Genomic DNA, 21,531 nt, shown 5'->3' with positions numbered 1-21,531 from the left:
TGAAGCCAGTCGACATCGCTGGACAGTGCAGTGTCGAGTCAGTTTGGTGTGACATAAGCATTGGGAGATCAAAATTGAGAGTAGGAGTGTGCTATAGGCCTAATGACTCTGATGAGTATAATAAGAAACTGTTCGGAGAAATAGAGTGGGCCAGTAAATCAGAGAGTCTTATAATGGGGGATTTTAATTTCCCAGATATTGACTGGAATTCGGGGGCTGGTCACTCACACAGTAGCAAGGCTTTTGTGGATTTATTGGATGATTGTTTTCTACATCAGCATGTTCGGGAGGCAACTAGAGGGAGTAATACTCTTGATTTGATTATCAGTAGTGATTCTTCATGCATTAAGAATCTGCAGATAAATGAACCACTTGGTGGCAGTGATCACAGTGTGCTGAAGTGGGAGTTACTCAAAGAGGTAACTACCATTAGGGGTAAAGGGAAGGGGCATTGCTTTCGTAAAGGCGACTACAATGGACTGAGACAGTATTTAAATTCTATACAGTGGGATCAACTGATGATATTGCCAACAGCAAATTCAAAATGGGAAGCATTCAAAGAACTTATCGTGGAAGCTACTAGGCTTTACATACCAACTAAGAAATATTGTTCAAGGTTTAGGCCTAAATGGTTGTCAGATGAACTAATGAGGCATATGGCAGAGAAGAAAAATGCATGGGATACATACAAATTAACACGTGACACGGACGCCTATGATAGATACAAGTTGATCTGTAACCAAGTTACAAAGGAGGTTAGGCAGGCGAAGGCAGATTACGAGAGATCCTTGGCAAGGGATGCGAAGAAAAACAGCAAAGAGTTCTTTACTTATGTAAACTCTAGAAGGAAGGGGATGAATCAGATTGGTCCACTTGAGATCGATGGGTCAACTGTTGATGACCCTGCTCGGGTAGCTAACAAACTAAATGAATATTTTGCATCGACATTCACACATGAGGAGTTATTCAGCGAGGGGAATGCCAGAGGTGTATTCAATTCTAGCAGTAAGCTAGAGAATCTTGTAATAACTGAGAGCAAAGTGGAGGAGAAATTGTTGAAGATAAACACAAGAAAGGCACCTGGGGTGGATGGGATCTATCCAGTTATATTAAAGGAGGCAGCAAAGGAGGTAAGCAAACCCTTAGCCATAATTATGAGAGCTTCCTTGGACTCAGGGGAGGTACCCATTGACTGGAGATGTGCAAATGTGACCCCAATTCACAAAGGGGGATCAAAGGCTGACACAAGTAATTATAGACCTGTGAGTTTAACTTCTGTTCCCGGAAAATTAATGGAGGCACTGGTGAAAGAAGCACTGCAGGATCATCTAGACAAGACTTCAGTTATAGCTAGGACACAGCATGGTTTTGTTAAGGGGAAGTCTTGCCTGACCAATTTGATTGGATACTATGATGCAGTCACAAAAGAACTGGATGCAGGGAATAATTTTGATATTATATACTTGGATCTTAGAAAGGCTTTTGATACTGTTGCACATGGAAGACTGCTGCACAAATTGGAGCAGTGTGGCATTGGAGGCAAGTTGCTGCTATGGATAAAGGGGTGGTTGAGGGGGAGAAGACAGAGAGTGGTAATCAATGGACACTGCTCATCGTGGACTAATGTTATTAGTGGAGTCCCTCAGGGTTCAGTATTGGGGCCTTTATTGTTTTCTGTATTTATAAATGATATTGATGATGGTATATCAGGCTTAATGTCCAAGTTTGCAGACGATACGAAGGTTGGCAGGGTTGTCAAGGACACTACTGACACTATGCTGCTGCAACAGGATTTGGAAAGGTTGAGCAGATGGGCTTCGAGGTGGCAAATGAAGTTTAACATTGACAAATGTAAAGTACTACATATGGGAAACAGCAACCCCAGAGCAGCGTATCAACTCTGTGGTACTACACTGACAGTGGTAGAGAATGAAAGGGACCTGGGGGTGGTGGTGCAGGCAGATATGAAGTTCTCTGAGCAGTGCAGACGAGCTGCAAGAGTAGCTCATGGTGTATTGTCAATGATATATAGGAATTTTTCTAGCAGGGATAAGGAGGTGATTATTCCCTTGTATAAGGCAATGGTCAGGCCACACCTAGAGTACTGTATACAGGCCTGGAGGCCTCATTTCAGGAAGGATGTAGAGCTGCTGGAAAGAGTACAGAGAAGGGCAACTAGATTGGTGAATGGGACAAAGGGGTTCTCTTACGAAGAAAGGCTTGAGTTTTGCAAATTACAGTGTCTGGAAACTAGGCACCAGCGGGGTGATCTGATAGAGGTGTACAAAGCCTTGAATGGTTTGAGCATGCTCAATGCTGATGGGATTCTTCCTCTAGCTCAGAAAAATCACCTGAGAGGGCATAAATTCAAATTGAGGAAAGACAGATGTAGGATAGATGTGCGGAAATTTGCCTTTAGCCAGCGGGTGGTTGGTGGGTGGAACAGACTTCCATCCCTTGTCGTGGAAGTTGATAGCCTAAATAAGTTTAAGGCTCAGCTGGACAGGTATTTCGAACGAACAGAGGGGTGAAGTGGAAGTGGTTATTTTTATTTATTTATGTTACTTTTTTTTTTTTTTTTTTTTTTTTTGGCTGATGCTGCATAAGCTTGCTTTCTTGCATCAAATGCCTCTACTAATGCTAATGCTAATGCTAAAATGCTAATAAGGCAATGGTCAGGCCACACCTTGAGTACTGTATACAGGTCTGGAGGCCTCATTTAAAGAAGGATGTAGAGCTGCTGGAATGAGTACAGAGAAGGGCAACAAGATTAGTGAATGGAACAAAGGGTTGCTCTTAAGAAGAAAGGCTTAAATTTTTGCAAATTACAGTGTCTGGAGGCTAGGCACCGGCGAGGTGATCTGATAGAGGTGCATAAAGCCTTGAATGGTTTGAGCATGCTCAATGCTGATGGGATTCTTCCTCTTGCTCAGAATAATCACCTGAGAGGGCATAAATTCAAATTGAGGAAAGACAGATGTAGGATAGATGTGTGGAAATTTGCCTTTACCCAGCGGGTAGTTGGTTGGTTGGTGGAACAGACTTCCACCCCTTGTTGTGGAGATTGATAGCCTAAATAAATTTAAGGCTCAGCTGGACAGGTATTTCGAACGAATGGAGGGATGAAGTGGAAGATTTTTTTGTTTTTTGGCTGATGCTGTATAAGCTTGCTTTCTTGCATTGTATGCCTCTACTAATGCTAATTGTGTTGGAATGAAAAATGCTGCAGACAAAGTATGCTAGTTGCCATACCAAACAATCATGGCCCAGGTGTTTACAACAACAGTATTCATCACTTCTACCTTTTATAATTATGTACTGTGTAGCTGCTTGATATACCAGTAGCAAGAAAAATCTGTAGTATCTTTGACTTGAGTTTGGTGGCCAGCCAACTTTTTTTTTTTTTTTTTTAAATGAAACCTGCAAACATGAAAAGTATTAGAACCTAAAGTACTTAAGTATGACGGAGTGGTCAGGAGCACAAGTGCAGTAGCACGTGCTCCTTGAGTGGACTGGGGTTCAAGCCCGTGACTGCTAAATATGATTTGTATTGATGATTTATTGTGAACTCCACTGACCTGGTGGTGATGCCGGTAGAATCCCCCCCCTTTTTAGTACCATGTTGGTTTGAAGGTTGAGAAGACTGAAGATACTTATTTGACATTAGACTTGAACTTATGTAGACTGAAATTTCCAGGAAATACACATGAAGGAAGAAAGGTTGCTCTAGAAAACAGGAGCTGAAGGGATAAATAAGGAAGAAAAGTTGCTTCTGTGAAGTTGGAAGTAAATGGATGCTGACTGATTGCCACATGCTGTTATTGTTTGTTATTTGGTTTTTAGAAGCATTTGCAACTAAGGCCATATTGCTCCGGGATATGCGGTGGTCATTCCCTGACCTTTCCGCATCCTCTGTATTTGGTGGTGATGGGCTCGAACCCCGGTCTAATCAAGAAGCGTGTGCTACGCACTGCTGCTCCTTCCTACCTGGCTACGGAGGCGCATTGCCACATGTATTTGGACTGGTTTGGAAGAGAGTGGGGAAAATTACTGATGCCAATTCAGAGGAACAGTGCACACGAAAGTATCCAGAGAAAAACGTGCAGCAGAAACAGAACATCTGAGAGTGGAGATGCTTTGTAAGAAATGGATCATTATTTAACCCGGCTACCGTCTTCTGAATAGAGTCTATAAAACCCGAGGAAGGTTGAGAGTAGTGAAAAGACAACCCAGTTTTGTTTTAAGCAGAAAAAGCAATATTTGTGATGTACACATGCCAAAAGTGATTAGAAGTTGGGGTTATAGATAGAGATATTTGATCTTTTCTAGAAATCTGAGTGTCATCGGAGATAAGCATAGGAGCAGTAGACTGTTTTTTTGCAAGATATGACAGAACTGAGTTTTAAAAGGATTGATCAAAAAAGGGGCAAAGATAACTACATTACCTGTGAGATCAACATTTAATGAATTAATGGTGAATATTTGAGAAGTTGAAGTTGTTTGTGTGAGGCAAGGTTTCTTAAACTAGAAGGTGGAATGAAATGTGCTATAACAAGCAAAACTATGGATAGGATTTCCAGTCAGTGAAAGAAAGTCATTAATATACAAGAGGAAAAGAGAGGAAAAAAGAACTGAACTTTGGGGAAAATTTGGGGAAAGTAGTGAAGTTAGAAGGAAGAGAGATCTATCATAACCTTTGGAGAGTGGCCAGATTAAAAACTGGATACTTAACTACAAAAAACAGTCAATCCATAAGGTGAGAGCTTGTTCTGAAGACCTTTATGGAAAACAAGAGCAAATCCTTAGAAATGTTAAGAGAAACTGCTTGAGTTTCACCAAATATTTCCATTGAATTTATCCAAAGATAAGTAACATAAGCTAAGAAAGCAATTATGTTACTCTGTTTACACCATGATGGTGGTATGTTACTAACATTTCCACCTTCATAAACATTTGGATATTACAGAACAATCGGACTTCACTGAAATTCAGTCCCATCAGTGTTTCTGATTCCCAAGTAGCAAGACATAGCTTGTCATATCAGAGAGAAAATGTATGACAAGCCTAAGGGTCCAAATTCTATCACTGCTTCTGCTGGAATATGCAGTGGCCTGAAAAAACAAGATGACAGATTTTTAAAGGGTCCTCCTAGAACAAGTGAACAGTCAAGGCTGTTACGTTACTGAGAGTAAAAACGAGTGCATGTATACTTGCATGTATAGTAATGCATGTTGCACAGTAAATAAATTTGATGAATTTATTTACTATGCACCTAGTAAATGCTTTAATTTAATTAATGTTAATTTAATTTGAAGTACTGGTCAGGTCATCAAAGGCACATGTTTTGGGGGTATCAGAGACATGGTGTCACTCAGACATAAAGGATGCAGAATTCAATTATGGGGAGTATAATGTTTACAAAAAGAAAACAGACAGGGTTGGAGAAGGAAAGGGGTTATGCTCTAAGTTGAAAAGCATACAGTATCTAAGACTGTGCATCCGGTTGACATGCATGGCCATCAATGTGGAGTCAGTCTGGAAAACAAACATGTGAATAGGAGAGTGTGTTATAGCCCTAATGACTGTGATGAGTATAGCAAGCAACTATACAGAAATATGGAGTGTCCAAGTAAATGAGAATGTCTTATAATGGGGGATTTTAACTTTCCAGGTATTGACTGAAACTTGCGAACTGACTGGTCACAGTAGGACTTTTGCGAATTTATTGGATTTATTTGTTTTTGGTTTTTTATGGCACAAAAAACGACTATGGTTTTTATAATGTGCCACATTACGGATTTATTGGATGATTGTTTTCTACACCAGCATGTTAGAGAGGCAACAACAGAAAGCAATACTCTTGATCTGATTTTCAACAGCAAATTTCCATGCAGTAAGAATCTGCAGGAAAAAAAACCCACTGGGTGGCAGTATCAGTGTATTGATATGGAATTTACTTAAAGATATAACTACAATCAAGGAAAAGAGAAGGGTTTCTGCTCTCCTAAAGATGACTAGAGTGGTCTCTAATAGTTTTCAATTCTATGCAGTGAGACCATTTAATGATGTTACCAACAGCAAATTCTAAATGGGAAGCATCCAGGGAAATAATCATAGAAGCTTTTTATGATTATTTCCCTTCTCAGTTGGTATAAAAAGCAAGGCTTTTAATAGCAAACTAAAGATACTGTTCAAGACTAAGAACTCAATGGATATCAGATGTACTGAAGAGACTCATGGCAGAGAAGAAAAATGCATGGGATGGATATAAATTATCAAGTGATACAGAAGTCTATAGTATATATATAAAAACTAATCTGCAATTAAACCAAGAAGGAGGTTAGGCAAGCTAAGGCAGATCACAAAACGTCTCTGACAAAGAATGAAAAGAAAAGATAGCACAAACTTCTTCAAATAGGCCTCTGGGGTTGGGTATATTCATACTATGATTTTTTAGTGTTTTTCACCAACCATTGAAGTAAAACAGAAAGACGAAAAACCAAATTCTTAAAATTTTAATATTTACAATAAATTTATTTACAGACAAAACAAAATACCATATTACTGATGATAGCAGTTTTAAAATAAGACAACTGTGATATACAGTAAATATACAAGGTGATAATACAGATACCAAATTTAAAATACAATAAAATATACTAGGTTAAAAGCGCTAAAATACTAACTGAAGCTTTCAAAGGCTTCTGCCTTCTTTCTCAACAGTTGCGAAAGAAGTCAGGACTGTTGAGAAAGAAGGCAGAAGCCTTTGAAAGCTTCAGTTAGTATTTTAGCGCTTTAACCTAGTATATTTTATTGTATTTTAAATTCGGTATCTGTATTATTACCTTGTATATTTACTGTATATCACAGTTGTCTTATTTTAAAATTGCTATCATCAGTAATATGGTATTTTGTTTTGTCTGTAAATAAATTTATTGTAAATATTAAAATTTTAAGAATTTGGTTTTTCGTCTTTCGTTTTTACTTCAATGGTTGGTGAAAAACACTAAAAAATCATAGCAGCACAAACTTCTTTACATAATAGAATATGTAAACACTAAAAAACAAGAGTATGAATCACTATGGTCACTAGATGTGAATGGTTTAACTGTTGATTATCCTGCTTAAGTTGCTGACAGACTGAAAAGGTATTTTGCATCTATATTCACATAGGAGGAATTTTTTAGGGATTATTATGCCAGAAGTTTATCAAATTCTTACAGGAAGCTAAATGATTTTGTTATAAATGAGAGAAAAAGTGGAAGAGAAATTGTTAAAGCTAAACATAAAAAGCACCAGGATTTTACACAATCTATTCTATTATACTGAGGGATGTCCTTAGGGACTGGAGGTGTGCAAATGCATCTCCAATTCACAAATGGGATCAAAGGGTGACATAAGTAATTACAGACCTGTTAGTTTGACTTCTGCTACAAGTTCCAGGGAAAATAATGGAGCTGCTGTTTAAAGAAGTAATGTAGGCCCATCTAGACAGAAATGAAGTTATACTGCAGTCACGGCATGGATTTGTTAAAGGGTGATTTTGTCTGACCAATCTGATTGGAAACTATGAAAAGAAAAGGTAGCACAAACTTCTTTACTTATGTAAACCCTAAAATGGAAGAGGATGAATCACATTGGTCCACTAGATGTGAATGGTTTAACTGTTGTTAATTATCCCACTTAAGTTGCTGACAGACTAAATAGGTATTTTGCATCTATATTCATATAGTTTTTTTTGTTAGTTGTTGGCGCATCGGCTTCTGTGGCCATAATGCACCTCCCAAAGTTTTTGCATTTACTGTGATCCAAGCCCGAGGCGGGATTTGAACCCGCGACCTTTGGGTTGCCAGGCAGGCACTTTATCCACCCAGCTAGCCCAGTCGGCATTCATATAGTAACAAAGGAACTGGATGCAGAAAAAAATATATAATTTTGATATCATATACTTGGATTTCTGAAAAGCATTTGATGTTGTTGTACACTTTTCCTAATGTTTTTCCTCAGTGCTGCACTACAAATGCCAATAAATAAAATATTTTTATACATCAATGTGCTGAGGAAAATCACTCCAAAGCCTCACAACTTGAAAGATGAAAATGAGAAATGAATATTTTATAAAATGACTTTTGTCTTTTACAGAAAAGCTTTTTTTTTTTTTTTTTTTAGTTACATCTTTATTTATACAAGAGGTGGTGCACACAAATGTTGTGCTAACATGATAATGTCAGCATCCTTTGATAAACATTTAATGTCTTTTAGAATAAATAGATCATAAAAACATGTTTATGATTTATATTACACTTACTTTCTTGTTGAGTCACTTGACTATTTGGGGGAGAGCCTCTTACATGCATTACTGCAAATGCATCTGTTATTTCACCCTCACTAGGATATTTGACAAATTTATAATAATCTACCAAGTGCACAATACGAAGGTACAACAGTAAACGGTCAAGAACCTGATAAATACAAAAAAGTCAAAACAATTAGATACCAGGTGATTTTGTGATGATTAAACATAAAAAAATATACAAAACATATTTATTAATAATACACTAGGGAACTTCACCTCCTGCTTGTGGCTCTCGCTTCTTTTGATAAAATAAAATACTCACAGAAGCTTTCGACACTGTGTGTGTCTCTCTTCCTACATTACTATATCTATATAATCAGTGTAGATACACCAGAGACAAATCTTAAAGAAAACCTACAACTGTAGTGTGAAAGGCATCATTTCATCTGTATCTCATATTGTGCTCATCCTTCACAGCGAGTTATCAAGTATTGCATTACCTTGAATAAGTAACGCTTCACTAAAAGAGAAGACTATTGTTACTTATTCTCGGTGGGCGGCACCACCCAGACGGCACCGTTTCAAAGCTAGTTGGCTTTTCATTGGTGAGTGCCTTTCACACTATGATTGTAGTTTTTCTTTAAGAGTTGTCTATGGTGTATCTATTAGATAGATACAGAATCTTAAACTCTTAAAATATTATGCTTTGTTGCATTTAGTTTATTTAAATAAATACATTATATACGGAAATCAAAAATGGTACGGCATGGTCATGTTAGATAAACAGTGCATGACCATGCTTAAAGAGAAGCTTGTTTTACCACAGCAAAATAAGCTTCTGTTATGTATTTTTGTATTTGTTACATATTATCACATAACCAGCACCTCTCTTCTCCCATTGGATTTAACTTCTAAGTAAAAAATCAGAAAACAGAAAACAACACTCTTAAGTTTCTTTAAGAAAAATTAAATTACGAAAACAACAACAGAGCTGGATTTTTCCAACAAGGACATTGTGGAGGCTGCTCTATCTCGTGAAACAGTCTGTTTCAAATGAAAAATGGGCTTCTAAACACTGCTTATCAGGTGTAAACAGTGATTGGTTTCAAACATTTAATTGGTTAGTGGGAAAAGATAATGGAATGATGAATTCCATGCGTTTGAAATACGGAAAGAGATGACCCACAAACAAGGAAGTGACTTGGGTGACTATACAGTGCAAGACTTTGAAAAGAAAGTTTAAGTGACCATGAACAAAGCAATTTACACACTGATTCCCGTTCAGATATAATTCAAAAACAGGTACTTCAAGAATCTGGGTTAGGACAAATTGAACGATCGATTTCAGCTTTGAATAACTTGCAGAGAGATGTTTTTGTGGGAGTTTTAAGATCTATGTATTGGTTGGCAAAAAATGAACTACCACACACTACATTGTACAAAAAATTGCTTGAGCATTGTAAGGCTATGGGTTGTACATACTTACACCATCTTGATATTGGAAAGAATGCACATTACATTTCGGAAAGAATAATGCAAGAATTGCTTGACATTTTAGCTTCAGAAATTAGATATGGAATACTAAAAAATGGTGTATTCGGCAATTATTTTTTTTGTCATATTTTTGTCAACTTAAAAAAGAGGTTAGTGTTAGTTTTATATCAATTTGCAATATCATTGATGTCAAAGCTGAAACTATAGCTAACAAAATTATTGCAACAATATAGGGTTGAAAACATCTAACTTGGTGGGTCTAGAATCTGATGGAGCAGCGGTCATAATTGGGAAGCACAAAGGAGTAGCAAAACTACTAAAAGATGAAACAGATGGACTCATGGTCAACTGCCTTTGTATAAACCACTGCCTAGCTCTTGCTAGTGCCCAAGCAACTGCTGAGGTGGCTTATTTGGTAAAATTTAACAATATCTTAAGACAACTGTTTTTCTTCTTCCAAAATTCATCCATTAGGATGACTGGTTTAACTAAAATCCAAAATATACTGAATATACCTCAGATTAATGGCTGTCTGTTGACTTTGCTGTACAGTCTTTAAGAGAATCCTTGTGAGTGTCAATGCTGCACTCAAAAGAGAAGCTACCAAACAAAATGACATCACAGCTGAAGGTTTAAGCAGATATAGAAGAATATACGATTTCGTAGCTACACTTATAATGCTTTCAGATGTGCTACTTCATTTGTCTAAATTGTCCAAAGTTTGGCAAAGGCACAATGTTAATTTAATAGAAATAGACCCAATCTTAGAAGCCACAAAACTAAGCATTATGGAATTGAAAGACACCCCTACTAATCATTTTAAAAATCTCCATCTACATCTTGCAGGTGAATATTCAGACCTTCGTATTGATTGTTCAGATGCTAATGTATCGCTTTTAAGACTATAATCTATGATAAATACATACACAGTTATTACCCACCTAGAAGCAAGATTTCCAGATATGCCAATCATTTTCTGTTTTTCAAGAGTTTTTAATCCAGAAAGTCATGATCAAAATGAGGCTTCTGAGATTATTTTTGGGCATTATTCTAAAAATGGAAATCCTGCAATTTTAAACTATGAAAATAGTAAACTAGAATGGGCAGTTGCATCAAAATTGTTTAAAGGACAGTCATACAAAAATCTAGAGACGAAACAAATAATGGTTAAATTTTCAACAACACCTGAGTGCAAAGAATCTTTCCCAAATTTTGCAAAACTAGCTGCCATTGGACTCTATACCTGTAAGCACAGCTGAATGTGAAAGAGAATTTTCCACTCTAAAATGAATTAAAACCTGTTTAAGGAATCACACGAAGCAGAGTACACGAAATAATCTGATGTTCACAATATTAAATTAATACACCAACCGTTTAAATTAACATAGTTTAATATTTACAAAAATAATGGATATTATAAAATAATCTATTTACAATGACTGACTTACTATACATTATAATAAAATAAAATAAAATAAAAGTAAAAAAGTTAAAATACAATAAAATATAAATACTTAAAAGCATTAAAACTGTGCAATTGTAGCTTTCGGGGGCGCCTGCCTCCTTTCTCAACAACACAGCACAGCACATTAAGCAACACATCCTTAAGGATCCCACTGCTGGAATCCCTTGCAATGGGGTCCTTAACCTGTGACACTACTGTGTGCAACCTCTGACCCGGAAGCTGCATACAGCGTGCCTGGCAAGTACGGAATATCCTTGCAATACGTTCTGAAAGGCCCGGATAGTAGGGAATGTAGGCTGTGGTGACTGGAATGGAATATTTTTGTAAATATTAAACTATGTTAATTTAAACGGTTGGTGTATTAATTTAATATTGTGAACATGAACTTTCCCAACCTTAGAGGCCTTTTTGAAGATCTAATCTGATGTTGATTTCACTAGAAGGTCCAGATCCAACAGACTTTGATTATAAAAAAGCTGTAGACAATTGGGCCTCTAAGAAGAAGAGAAGAATTAATATATAAAATGTTAATCTTGAGTTAAAATTGCTATAAGGATTTAAACATTTTTCATTATTATTTTTTTAAATTGAATTCTAATAAAATTGTTTTTTTAAATTTGTTATTAAAACATTCTACTTTTTAAATAAAAAGTACCTTATTGGTTAAATTTAGTGTGTTTATGTATATGTATTGGAATTTTAATTTTTCAGTTAAGAAATATAACACTAGCCAATATTAAATTTTTTCAATGTTTGTTGCATAAATTATCATTAAATCAACATAATGTTAAATCATGCAATTAATTTTTGCTCTAGATTGCTTAAGTCAACATTTAGGAATAACAGAAAATTTTATAATATTGCCAAGTATTAACACTTCTCCACCTGGCTATTTCATAATGCCACCCATCTGGCAAAATTTTCTGGGGAGTACACTGGAAGGTGCGTCATGGAAACACCTTTTCATCAATGCTTCTGACTGTGGTAGCAGGCTTTTACATAGAAATTTGATGAATGTGTCCTTATTCATAGTTGTACCATAGCAACTGATATATGACAATACATTTGCAATCAAAATACTCAAGTGCCATTTGTTTTGTGGTGGAATGGACACACTAAAAACTTTTTGAGGTGAAGTGAATATGAATATTTCAACTCAATTTGCTGCTCAGTTACTAGTAAACTGATATCTTGTCATAAATAACTACTTATATTTTTTTTTAACTACTTATAATAAATCTACTGTTGTTTGGTCTCTAAATCTTACATTACTGGGGGGGAGGGACCCCAACTGACAATAAGTCAATATATAATTATCTGAGAGATATGCTTCAACATAACTGTGGGTAGGGTTGTCAGATTTCTATGACTGGACTAAAGAACTCTCAAAAATAATTAATGCTACCACTCTCCAACTCTCACTTCACTCCCTCCCACCCCAAAAAAGGAAAATTGAATGATTTTTTTTAGTTAATAATTAATAATTAAAATAATTAAACATTTTGTTTATATTTTTTAGATTTTGATTTAAAAATTATAGTTTTCATATTGACTATAAATATTTAATGGTTTTCTATGGGGACGAATATGGATTGATATATAAGGTAAATGAACGATATGGATTATATAAAAAGCATGAACTGATCCAAATATTTTAATGCAAGTTTAGTGCATTAATTGACATCAAGCTAAAGTAATTTTAGGTAGGTGAAAAAAAAGCAAAAAAAAAAAAAAAAACCCGTATTGGTTTAATAGCTAGAAATCATTCACACACACTGAACATATTTTGTACTACTTTGAGCAGTTTTAAGAACTTCGACATCATTTTTAATTTTCTCAGAAAAATCTAAGCAATTATCTTTAAAATTGAAGTAGATCATCAGTTCGCTTTTTATGAGTGAAACTGAACATCTATTTCGCCCATCCCTCCACTTCGAGTTCGTTACACTAAAAATCCTTTCTGAATTTGCCAAAGTCCCTAGCACTGAAAAAACACAAGAAATGACCTTGAAAATATTTGAAAGCTGAAAATCTTAGCCCGGATGGGCTAAGAAGTGGCAACTGAAGTTTAACCTTGACAAATGCAAAGTACTGCATATGGATAGAAGTAACCCCAGAGAAATGTACCAACTGTGTGGTACTACACTTAAGGTGGTAGAAAATGAAAAAGACCTGGGAGTAATTGTGCAGTCAGATATGAAGTTTTCTGAGCAATGCAGACAGGCTGCCAGGGCAGGTCATGGGGTTTTGTCAATGATATATAGGAATTTTGCTAGCAGGGAGAAGGAGGTGATTGTCCCTCTGTATAAGGCAATGGTCAGGCCATGCCTTGAGTACTGCGTACAGGTCTGGATGCCTCATTTTAGGAAGGATGTAGATTTACTTGAGCGTGTACAGAGAAGGGCAACAAGATTGGTGAAGGGAATGAAGGGAATGAAGAGGCTTAAGTTCTGCAAATTGCAGTGGCTGGAGACTAGGCACCTGCGTGGTGATCTGATTGAGGTGTATAAGGTCTTGAATGGGTTGAGCACGCTGAATTCTGATGGGATCCTTCCACTTGTTTCAGATTACGAACCTAAGGGGGCATAAATTCAAATTAAGAAAAAACAGATGTAGAATAGATGTGCGGAAATTTGCCTTTAGCCAGCGGGTGGTTAATTGCTGGAACAAACTTCCATCTGTCGTTGTGGAAGTTGACAGGTTAAATAAATTTAAGGAGGAACTGGACAGGCATTTGGAGGGAATGGTGTGATTTTTTTTTTTTTTTTTTTTGGCTGATGCTGCATAAGCTTATACACTTGCTTTCTTGCATCACATGCCACTACTACTACTACTACTACTTTTCAAAATTAAATGCCATTGACTCGAAGTACTCGAACAACTTTTAAATTTTTCAGAGGTTGACACAGTTTCATAATTTGTTTTCAGTACTGAACACCTCATCAAATAAATTGTTCATATCCAACTTTAATTTGTCTATTAATTTAAAATATTCTGCTACTTCAACAAATGAGCCATAGTTAGGACAACCATTTTTAAAGCTTAATTTGCTAAGTTTCAAAAAAGGGGTATTTTCATTAAAATTAAAGGCGCCTCCATAGCCAGGTGGGCAGGAGCAGCAGTGCATAGCACACGCTTCTTGATTAGACCGGGGTTCAAGCCCATGACCACCAAATACGGAGGATGCGAAAAGGTCAGGGAATGATCACCGCATATCCCCAGAGCAATATGGCCTTAGTTGCTAATGCTCCTAAAAATAACAAATAACAATTAAAATTAAATTTCTTTCCTAAATATTTCAATGCAGCATTATAAAATGCTTTGAAATCATTATTACTATGCTTTTAACTACAGGGTCTAATTTTTGAAAATGCTGATGAACTTGATCAAGAAATTCTTGATCAAGATGATTCTTCAGTGAATTTTTTAGATCATTCATTATATAAAAAATATCACTGGCACATGTTTCATTCTTTTCAAGCTCTTTTATTGCTTTACAAATTATTTTGATTGCATACATGAGAAAAGAAAATATAATTATAGGGACACCTCTGTTGAATTTTCATTAATTTGAAGGATTTTAAAAAACTGTTAGGAACAGTCTTTTGGTTTGCTTATGAAATAAAGACTCAAAGTCTTCCGTGAAAGCAAAATTCGTTCTATACATGGTTGTAAAGAAAGCCATCTAGCTGGTAAGTGCCTTAAAATCTGTTTTGGCAAACCCATGAAATTCTTTAAGGTTATCCCTTCTTTCAGCTGAAACAGAAAAATGACCATATATTTTCGAGACAATATTTTCTATATCAATATCTAAATTACCGAAAGCATATTTAGCTAAATTATGAATACTGTAATGTGAGCATGGCAGTTTGCTTTAATTACGTCTTAATTTAATTTCTTAATATTTTGGAATAAGGATTTATTACTCCCAAAATTACTATTTGCATTGTCTGCACTGAAACTAGGCACCCTTTGCTAATCCAATCCTAAATTACTCATTGAATTTTTTAGGCACTTAAACATTCCATCTGCACTTTCATCAGTATTTTTTAAAAAAATCAATTAAATAGTTTGTAGGCCCATATTCTTTGTTGAAGTACTGAAATTACAAAGGAACCATTTTCATATTCTTTCTATTAGAAGCATGAATCTGTAAACAAAAAAATAATGGTGGATCAGGATGTTTTAAATCATCCAAAACAATTTGCAATGCTTTTTTACCTAAAACATTACAAACAATGGCAGCAGATTTCGTTCTTCCATATATTTTTGGGTGCAATTTTTGAATCATTGTAAAGTTGAGAGTTCAATTTCATGCTACAATCTAATGGGTTATAAGAATAGTGATGCTTAACTGAATGATAAATATGAGTTATTTCAGCTGATAAATATGAGTTATTTCAGCTGCAGTAACTAAATCCTCTTCTTTCATATTCTTTTTCACAAGAAACTATCACGAAGATTTGAAAATTTGCCGATTTATGAGCTTGTGAGTCTATGCTGAGTAACTGCTAAGATACCCAATATAACTAACTTTAAATACATTTCTGCATAGGTGACATCTCGCCTCATGAGGATCAATTGTTCAAGTGAGCCATTTGTATTCTTGCTCCCAATTTTTGTTATAAGAACAAACCTGCCTCTTCATTTTTTGGGGAAATTCCATTTTTGATGGCTAAAAAATAAAACATGTTTGTATATAACATGAAATATGTAGGTGCCTATAACTGTATAAATGAAATAGATAAATGTTTCTTTGTAAAGTTATAGGAAAAATAGTTTAAACAAAGCCACTGAACTCCATATTATAAAAAGTGATTTTTCCGATACCTACGATGTTATTAATTATCTACCAGTCACACGATTTTCGTGAAAACTGGATCATGGCCACACGGGTGCAAGTTTTATGCTTTGTCAAAAAAATATAATTTCATTGAGAAGTATGAAGCTAAGTGCATGGTGTTCGTGAAACTACATATATGAGCCGGTGAGGCTAGAATAGGTTAAGATTATCCTTTACGATTCATTTCTCAGATTTTGCATTTGAGGGTGTTTTTAACATATCCCCTGTTAAAGCTCTGAAATGAAACTGTAATTTTTTTATCAGTTTGGAGGGCCCTGCACATGTGGGGTCCGAAGCATATGCCTCCTATGCCTGTGAGGAAATCTGCCACTGCCATTACGAGACACAGGCATTGAATAATGAAAATAAAGGACAAATTGCATCCTTTCTCATTTCAATAAAGGACAAGGACAGTTTGGCTAAAATAAAGGATTATCCTTTGAAAGAAAGGACGTTTGGCAACCTTAACTGTGGGATTCATGTTACCTACCTATGAATTAAATGATCATAAAATTTTAAAAAATTTAGTTAATCATACTTGTTAAATAACTACTTAAAATATTTACAAACCTCATTATTTCTATAACACCTCAAATTTCCATTGGTTTACTTACCTTTATTAGCTCTTGATCTGTTTCAAACTTAAAGCCATTTATTTCCTGAGTATGTTCTGAAATTCCCAGAAGTTCTTCTTCTTCTGCACTAGTTTCTTCAATAATATAGTCAATGATGTTCTTTAATAAGGGATTTTGTGACATATGAAAATGCTGGCAATAACAAAAATTCAAGTTTTAAGTTATCTTAATCGTGTCATTTTTTGTAATAACAGAAATTATATCTTTTGAATATTTTATATAATAAGTCTTAAGTATAAACTTCTATTTCTAAATCCTTAATAGAAGAATTTTTAAAACAAAGTACACAACAGAGTAAAAACTTAAAAAAATACCACAGGCTGGTGCACAAAGAAGTTTTCACATTGGTTCAGCTGATGTTTATTTATTTACTCATTTTCATGGTTCAGCTGATGTTTATTTATTTATCATTTTTTAAAATACAAAACAAGAGTCTTGCTTCATGTAAAGAATCAATGCAACAGATTATGTTGAACAAAAAAATCCTAATGATATATTACATCAGATAATGTAGCACAAAATAGTGAAATCAGACCAAAATGCTTTTAACCAGAATGTATCTTAAGTTTCCATTAATGAATAGTTATATATTACTCACTTCATTCATCTAGGGTCTTTCCTAAATTATAGCGAGAAAATTTACTAGTGAGTGCATGATAATACGTGTGGGGACATGTATTATCATATATAAAATGATTTGAAGCTCAAACAAAGTGATGGATTACTCATGAAATTAGGTTATTTTGAAAAAGTGTCATGAGACAGGTCAAAATGTTCTCATGTCTGCAATTCAACCCAGATATGACATGAGGGATTTCATGACAAAAGCCTTGTAGATTAACTCTACGATTGAGGGACTTTGCAAGGCTTAAGGGAGATTTTCTTAGCATGGCCACCCTTAGTTGGTAGACAGAATTTATTTTATTTATTTTATAAAGAAAGTCTTTAGTAATCTTTAAAGCTGAAAGGGAAAGTGTAATAGAACCAAAATTTTTCAGCAATCAAAGACCACATGGAAAAACACTTTTAAGTAACTAAAAGAGTGCATCAGGATTGTCAACAGCAATAAAGTAATGCCAGGTGTATTATAAAGCAAATTAGTTAACATATGCAGTGCATTACATTTCAGGTGATTAGCACACAGTAATAATGAATTATTTATATAAAAAAATTTAAAAAAATAGCAAAAAACAATAACTTTTGTGAATGAACTGAAAAAATCTCATTTCTGTGCATCTGCCATATTGGCATTCATTCCTTTAACATAATCTAGTACTTCAGCTGAATATACAGTATACGGATATCCTGTGTGTTATGTATGGAAAAATTAACTGCCGGATTTCTAGTGGTCTGATTTTGAAAATTTGAATGGCTTGACAAATCTTTTTAAAAGACTCAAATATAAAATTTCATCCACTGGGAGTCAAGTTGTTTGTTATGTATGGATATAGTGAAGACAATAAGTGCATTATGCATATATGCTAACATGCCTAAAAATTAAATAAATTTAGGTTTTGATCAGGTAAAGTAATGCTGATGTGGTTGGGCTTACTGAAACTTAGAGATAAGAGATGAAGAATTTCATTTCAGTGAACATTATGCTTTTCAATTCAAGCCAGAGAGATATGGAAGGATGGAATAGTGGTGGAGTGATGCTTCTGATCAAAAGAGCATCTGAAATGACTGCAGTAAAGGGAAGATGATAATAGGGGTATGTCAAAAGCCAAAATACTCTGAGGAGTATGACAAAAATCTCTTTAGACAATTTGAATGGGCTAGCAAATATTGCTGTCTCATTATTGGCAATTTCAACCCATCTCTTACAGACTGGAGTATGTGAACAGGAAACACACTATGTGGTAACAGATTTTTGAACAAACTGGATTGCTACTTATCCCACATGTTTGACAGTGTACAAAGGGTTTTAATATCCTAGATCTAGTTCTCACTAAGGCACCTAACTATCAAAACTTGACAGCAGGGGAACCAATAGCAAGAAATGACCTGCCATGATGCAGTTGGTGCAGGTAACAGTTCTGAAATTAAATATCTAGGACTTTAATAAAGCTTTTGGTATGGTCTCTCATGGAAGGCTACTATATAAATTGGAAGAAGTTGAAGTTACTGGTAAGAAACTAATGCTGAATTGCTTGCTAGCTAAAAGATTGGAGACAGAGGGTTGGTCAGTCTCATTAATGGTCAGTCTTCAGTGTGTACTTGTGTAGCAAGTGGATGAACTCACGGTTCAGTATGGGATCTTCTATTTCTAATTTTCATAAATTTTATTGAGGGTATCCAACAAAAGCTGTCAAAGTTTGTTGATGATTTGAGGGTGGGAAGGGTAGTTAACTATTCAAGCCAGGCTACGACACTTCAAAATACTTGGATTGCATATATGGCCCAAAAAATTGCAACTAAATTCTAATGCTTTTAAATGTAAGGTTATGCACTTGGGGAACAAAAATTGTGGAGTCACATGTAAGCTACGAGGAGGAGTTAAAAGTGATTTAAGACACACGCACAAAAAAAAAAAAGAAAAGAAAAAAAAAGAGACTTAATTACAATTAAATCTAACATTAAATTTTTAATGAGCAACTGGGAGGGTACACTGTCCTGTCTATAATTTATAGGACCTCTGCTAATAGAGAGAAGGATGTCATTATCTTTCTATATACAAGGCATGGTCACACTGCAGTTTTGAATATTGCATTCAGGTTTGGAGCCTGCATCTAAAAAAAGATACTCTCAGGAAAGAGTTCAAAGGGCAACCAGATTAGCTGAGTGGTCAGGCATAAGGGTGCTTAAGTACACAAGCTGAGTGACTGGGGTTCGAGCTTGTGACTGCTAAATACGGTGCTATTTTTTCTTGTGAACTCCTCTGACCATGTGGTCGTCCCGGAGTATAAACAGAAAATTTATTTATTTATTATTAGTGATGGTTGCAAATCAATGCTCATATGAAGAATAACTTAGGAGGCGTGGACTGCAAGGTGTGACGATTAGACATCTGAGGTGAGATCTATTGAAGTATATAAGATGCTGAAGGTATTGAGTAAACCGAATGAGCAAGGTCTCTTCTCCCTCATAGATGAGAATCAGGGGGTATTAGTATAAAATCTCAGGGAATAATAAAAGATTGTATCTCATGAAATTCACCTATATGCAGTGGGGTGTCAAACAGAATTGGTTAATTATCTTGCGGGAATGGAAATAGTACAAATATTCTGTTTTATTTGAAATTTTATTATTATTAATATTTTATTTATTTATTTTTAGCTGATGCAGAAAACGTTCACTTTCTTGCACCATCTGATCTTACTAAGTGGTAAAAGCTTTTCCTTTTCATGGAAGTGAGTAACCAAATCTCATTCTTGAAACTTACTATATGCATTATGAGATGGACTGATTTTGCCACTCTTGGTACATAACTTTTGATGTTAGCAAAATTTACTGAAGAAATTTTTTCTTGAGTATAGCAGACAACCTAAATCAACAGTATTCCATGGAATGTCAGACAATATAACTACAAAAACATGAAAGCTATATACACTATGACCATGTTTGAAATTCCTCAAAAACTATTACTTCTTAGCAGACTGCACAGGGTTATTCAGAACTCTTTGAGAAAACTTTTGCAATGCATGTTAGGAATCAATAGTAAAGAAAAATTCTTATGAATGTGTGTGGATCCAGAAACATCTTACTAAGTTAAAGTTTCTTAAAATGTTGTCAGTCAGATGAGAATGAACTCTAATAATATTTTTCAAATTATTTATTTGATAGATTTATTTACTATACTATTCTCCATATAAGTTTTGAAGGCTTTTCAAATATATGTGCTGAAATGATTTATTGTTTGTGGATTCTGGTACTGGCATGCTGTTGTTTGTTTGGGCTTAACGTTACAATGGCAACTTGCCATAATGTGCGTAATCTACGGTGAAAGTTGACATATGGTTTCCAGAAAGGTTTTTGACTAAAAACTTAAAGTACATTATAACATAGAATCCTTTTGAGGTAGATAAATATTTTGGCTACATCCAGCATATCTGCTAATAATTGGGCTAATGTGATAGCTGTCTGTACTTATGGTGGGAAATGAACCAAGGTAACCTAACAATCACTTTGTACATGGGACAGTCAATAATTATATGCTGAACTGTGAGCTGTGTATCGCAGGTCGGGCATGCTGGAAGATCAGTAGTTTCAAGTAGATGCAGATGAGTTTGGTGGGTGTGACCTATCTGTAGTCTAGCAAGTATATAAGTTCCTCTTGCCTATTATTTTAAATGCTGGATTCCCACGAGTTCAGATCTTTTTATTATATGGAATAACTTGTTGGTTTGGTTTTCTCAGATTTGTTGCTATTTTTTTGAGCATTGCTGCTTTTTAATAAATTCGTAATCTGAGACTGGTGTATTGAAAGAAGGACAAAAGTATGTATGTTGCAGTTTTGGCAGCTAAATGTGCATGCTCATTTCTCAGGATACCACTATGACCAGAGATCCAGCAAAAGGTGATGCTATGCCTATTTTCATTTAATTTGGTTAGATATCCCAGATTTGCCTGAGTAATGGATCATCATGCTTTTTCTTCAACTGTACAACTTGAATTGAACTAAATGAATCTGTATATATGATAGTAAGTGGTATGGTTGTTGACCACGTGAAGTTTAAAGCTATGATAATTGCATAGAATTCTAAAGTTAAGCTACTGCATTCAGTTGGAAGTTTCTTAACTATGGTGATATTGGGAAAAAATGCAGGTACACTGACAAGACTGTCAGTTTTAGATCCAT

The 21,531-nt window shown here is 35.2% G+C and overlaps 1 protein-coding gene across 3 annotated transcripts in view; it reads right to left on the bottom strand.

Annotated features, from left to right (window-relative positions):
- LOC150077059 (serrate RNA effector molecule homolog B-like) overlaps positions 1-21,531 on the bottom strand; it is a 218,337-nt gene that overhangs the window by 58,534 nt on the left and 138,272 nt on the right. For all 3 annotated transcript variants that reach the window (XM_090386175.1, XM_090386177.1, XM_090386176.1), the window contains exons 11-12: positions 16,713-16,865; positions 8,309-8,462 (exon numbers count right to left, since the gene is read on the bottom strand). In XM_090386175.1, the coding sequence (XP_090242301.1) occupies positions 8,309-8,462; positions 16,713-16,865 (307 nt within the window). The remainder of the gene's footprint in view (positions 1-8,308; positions 8,463-16,712; positions 16,866-21,531) is intronic.

The sequence above is a fragment of the Mastigoproctus giganteus genome, chromosome 12 (assembly GCF_048544385.1).
Source record: "Mastigoproctus giganteus isolate SK-2022 chromosome 12, ASM4854438v1, whole genome shotgun sequence".
NCBI lineage: Eukaryota > Metazoa > Arthropoda > Arachnida > Uropygi > Thelyphonidae > Mastigoproctus > Mastigoproctus giganteus.
The sequence above is the reverse complement of the archived record's forward strand: the minus strand, read 5'-3'. Positions and strand labels throughout refer to the sequence as shown.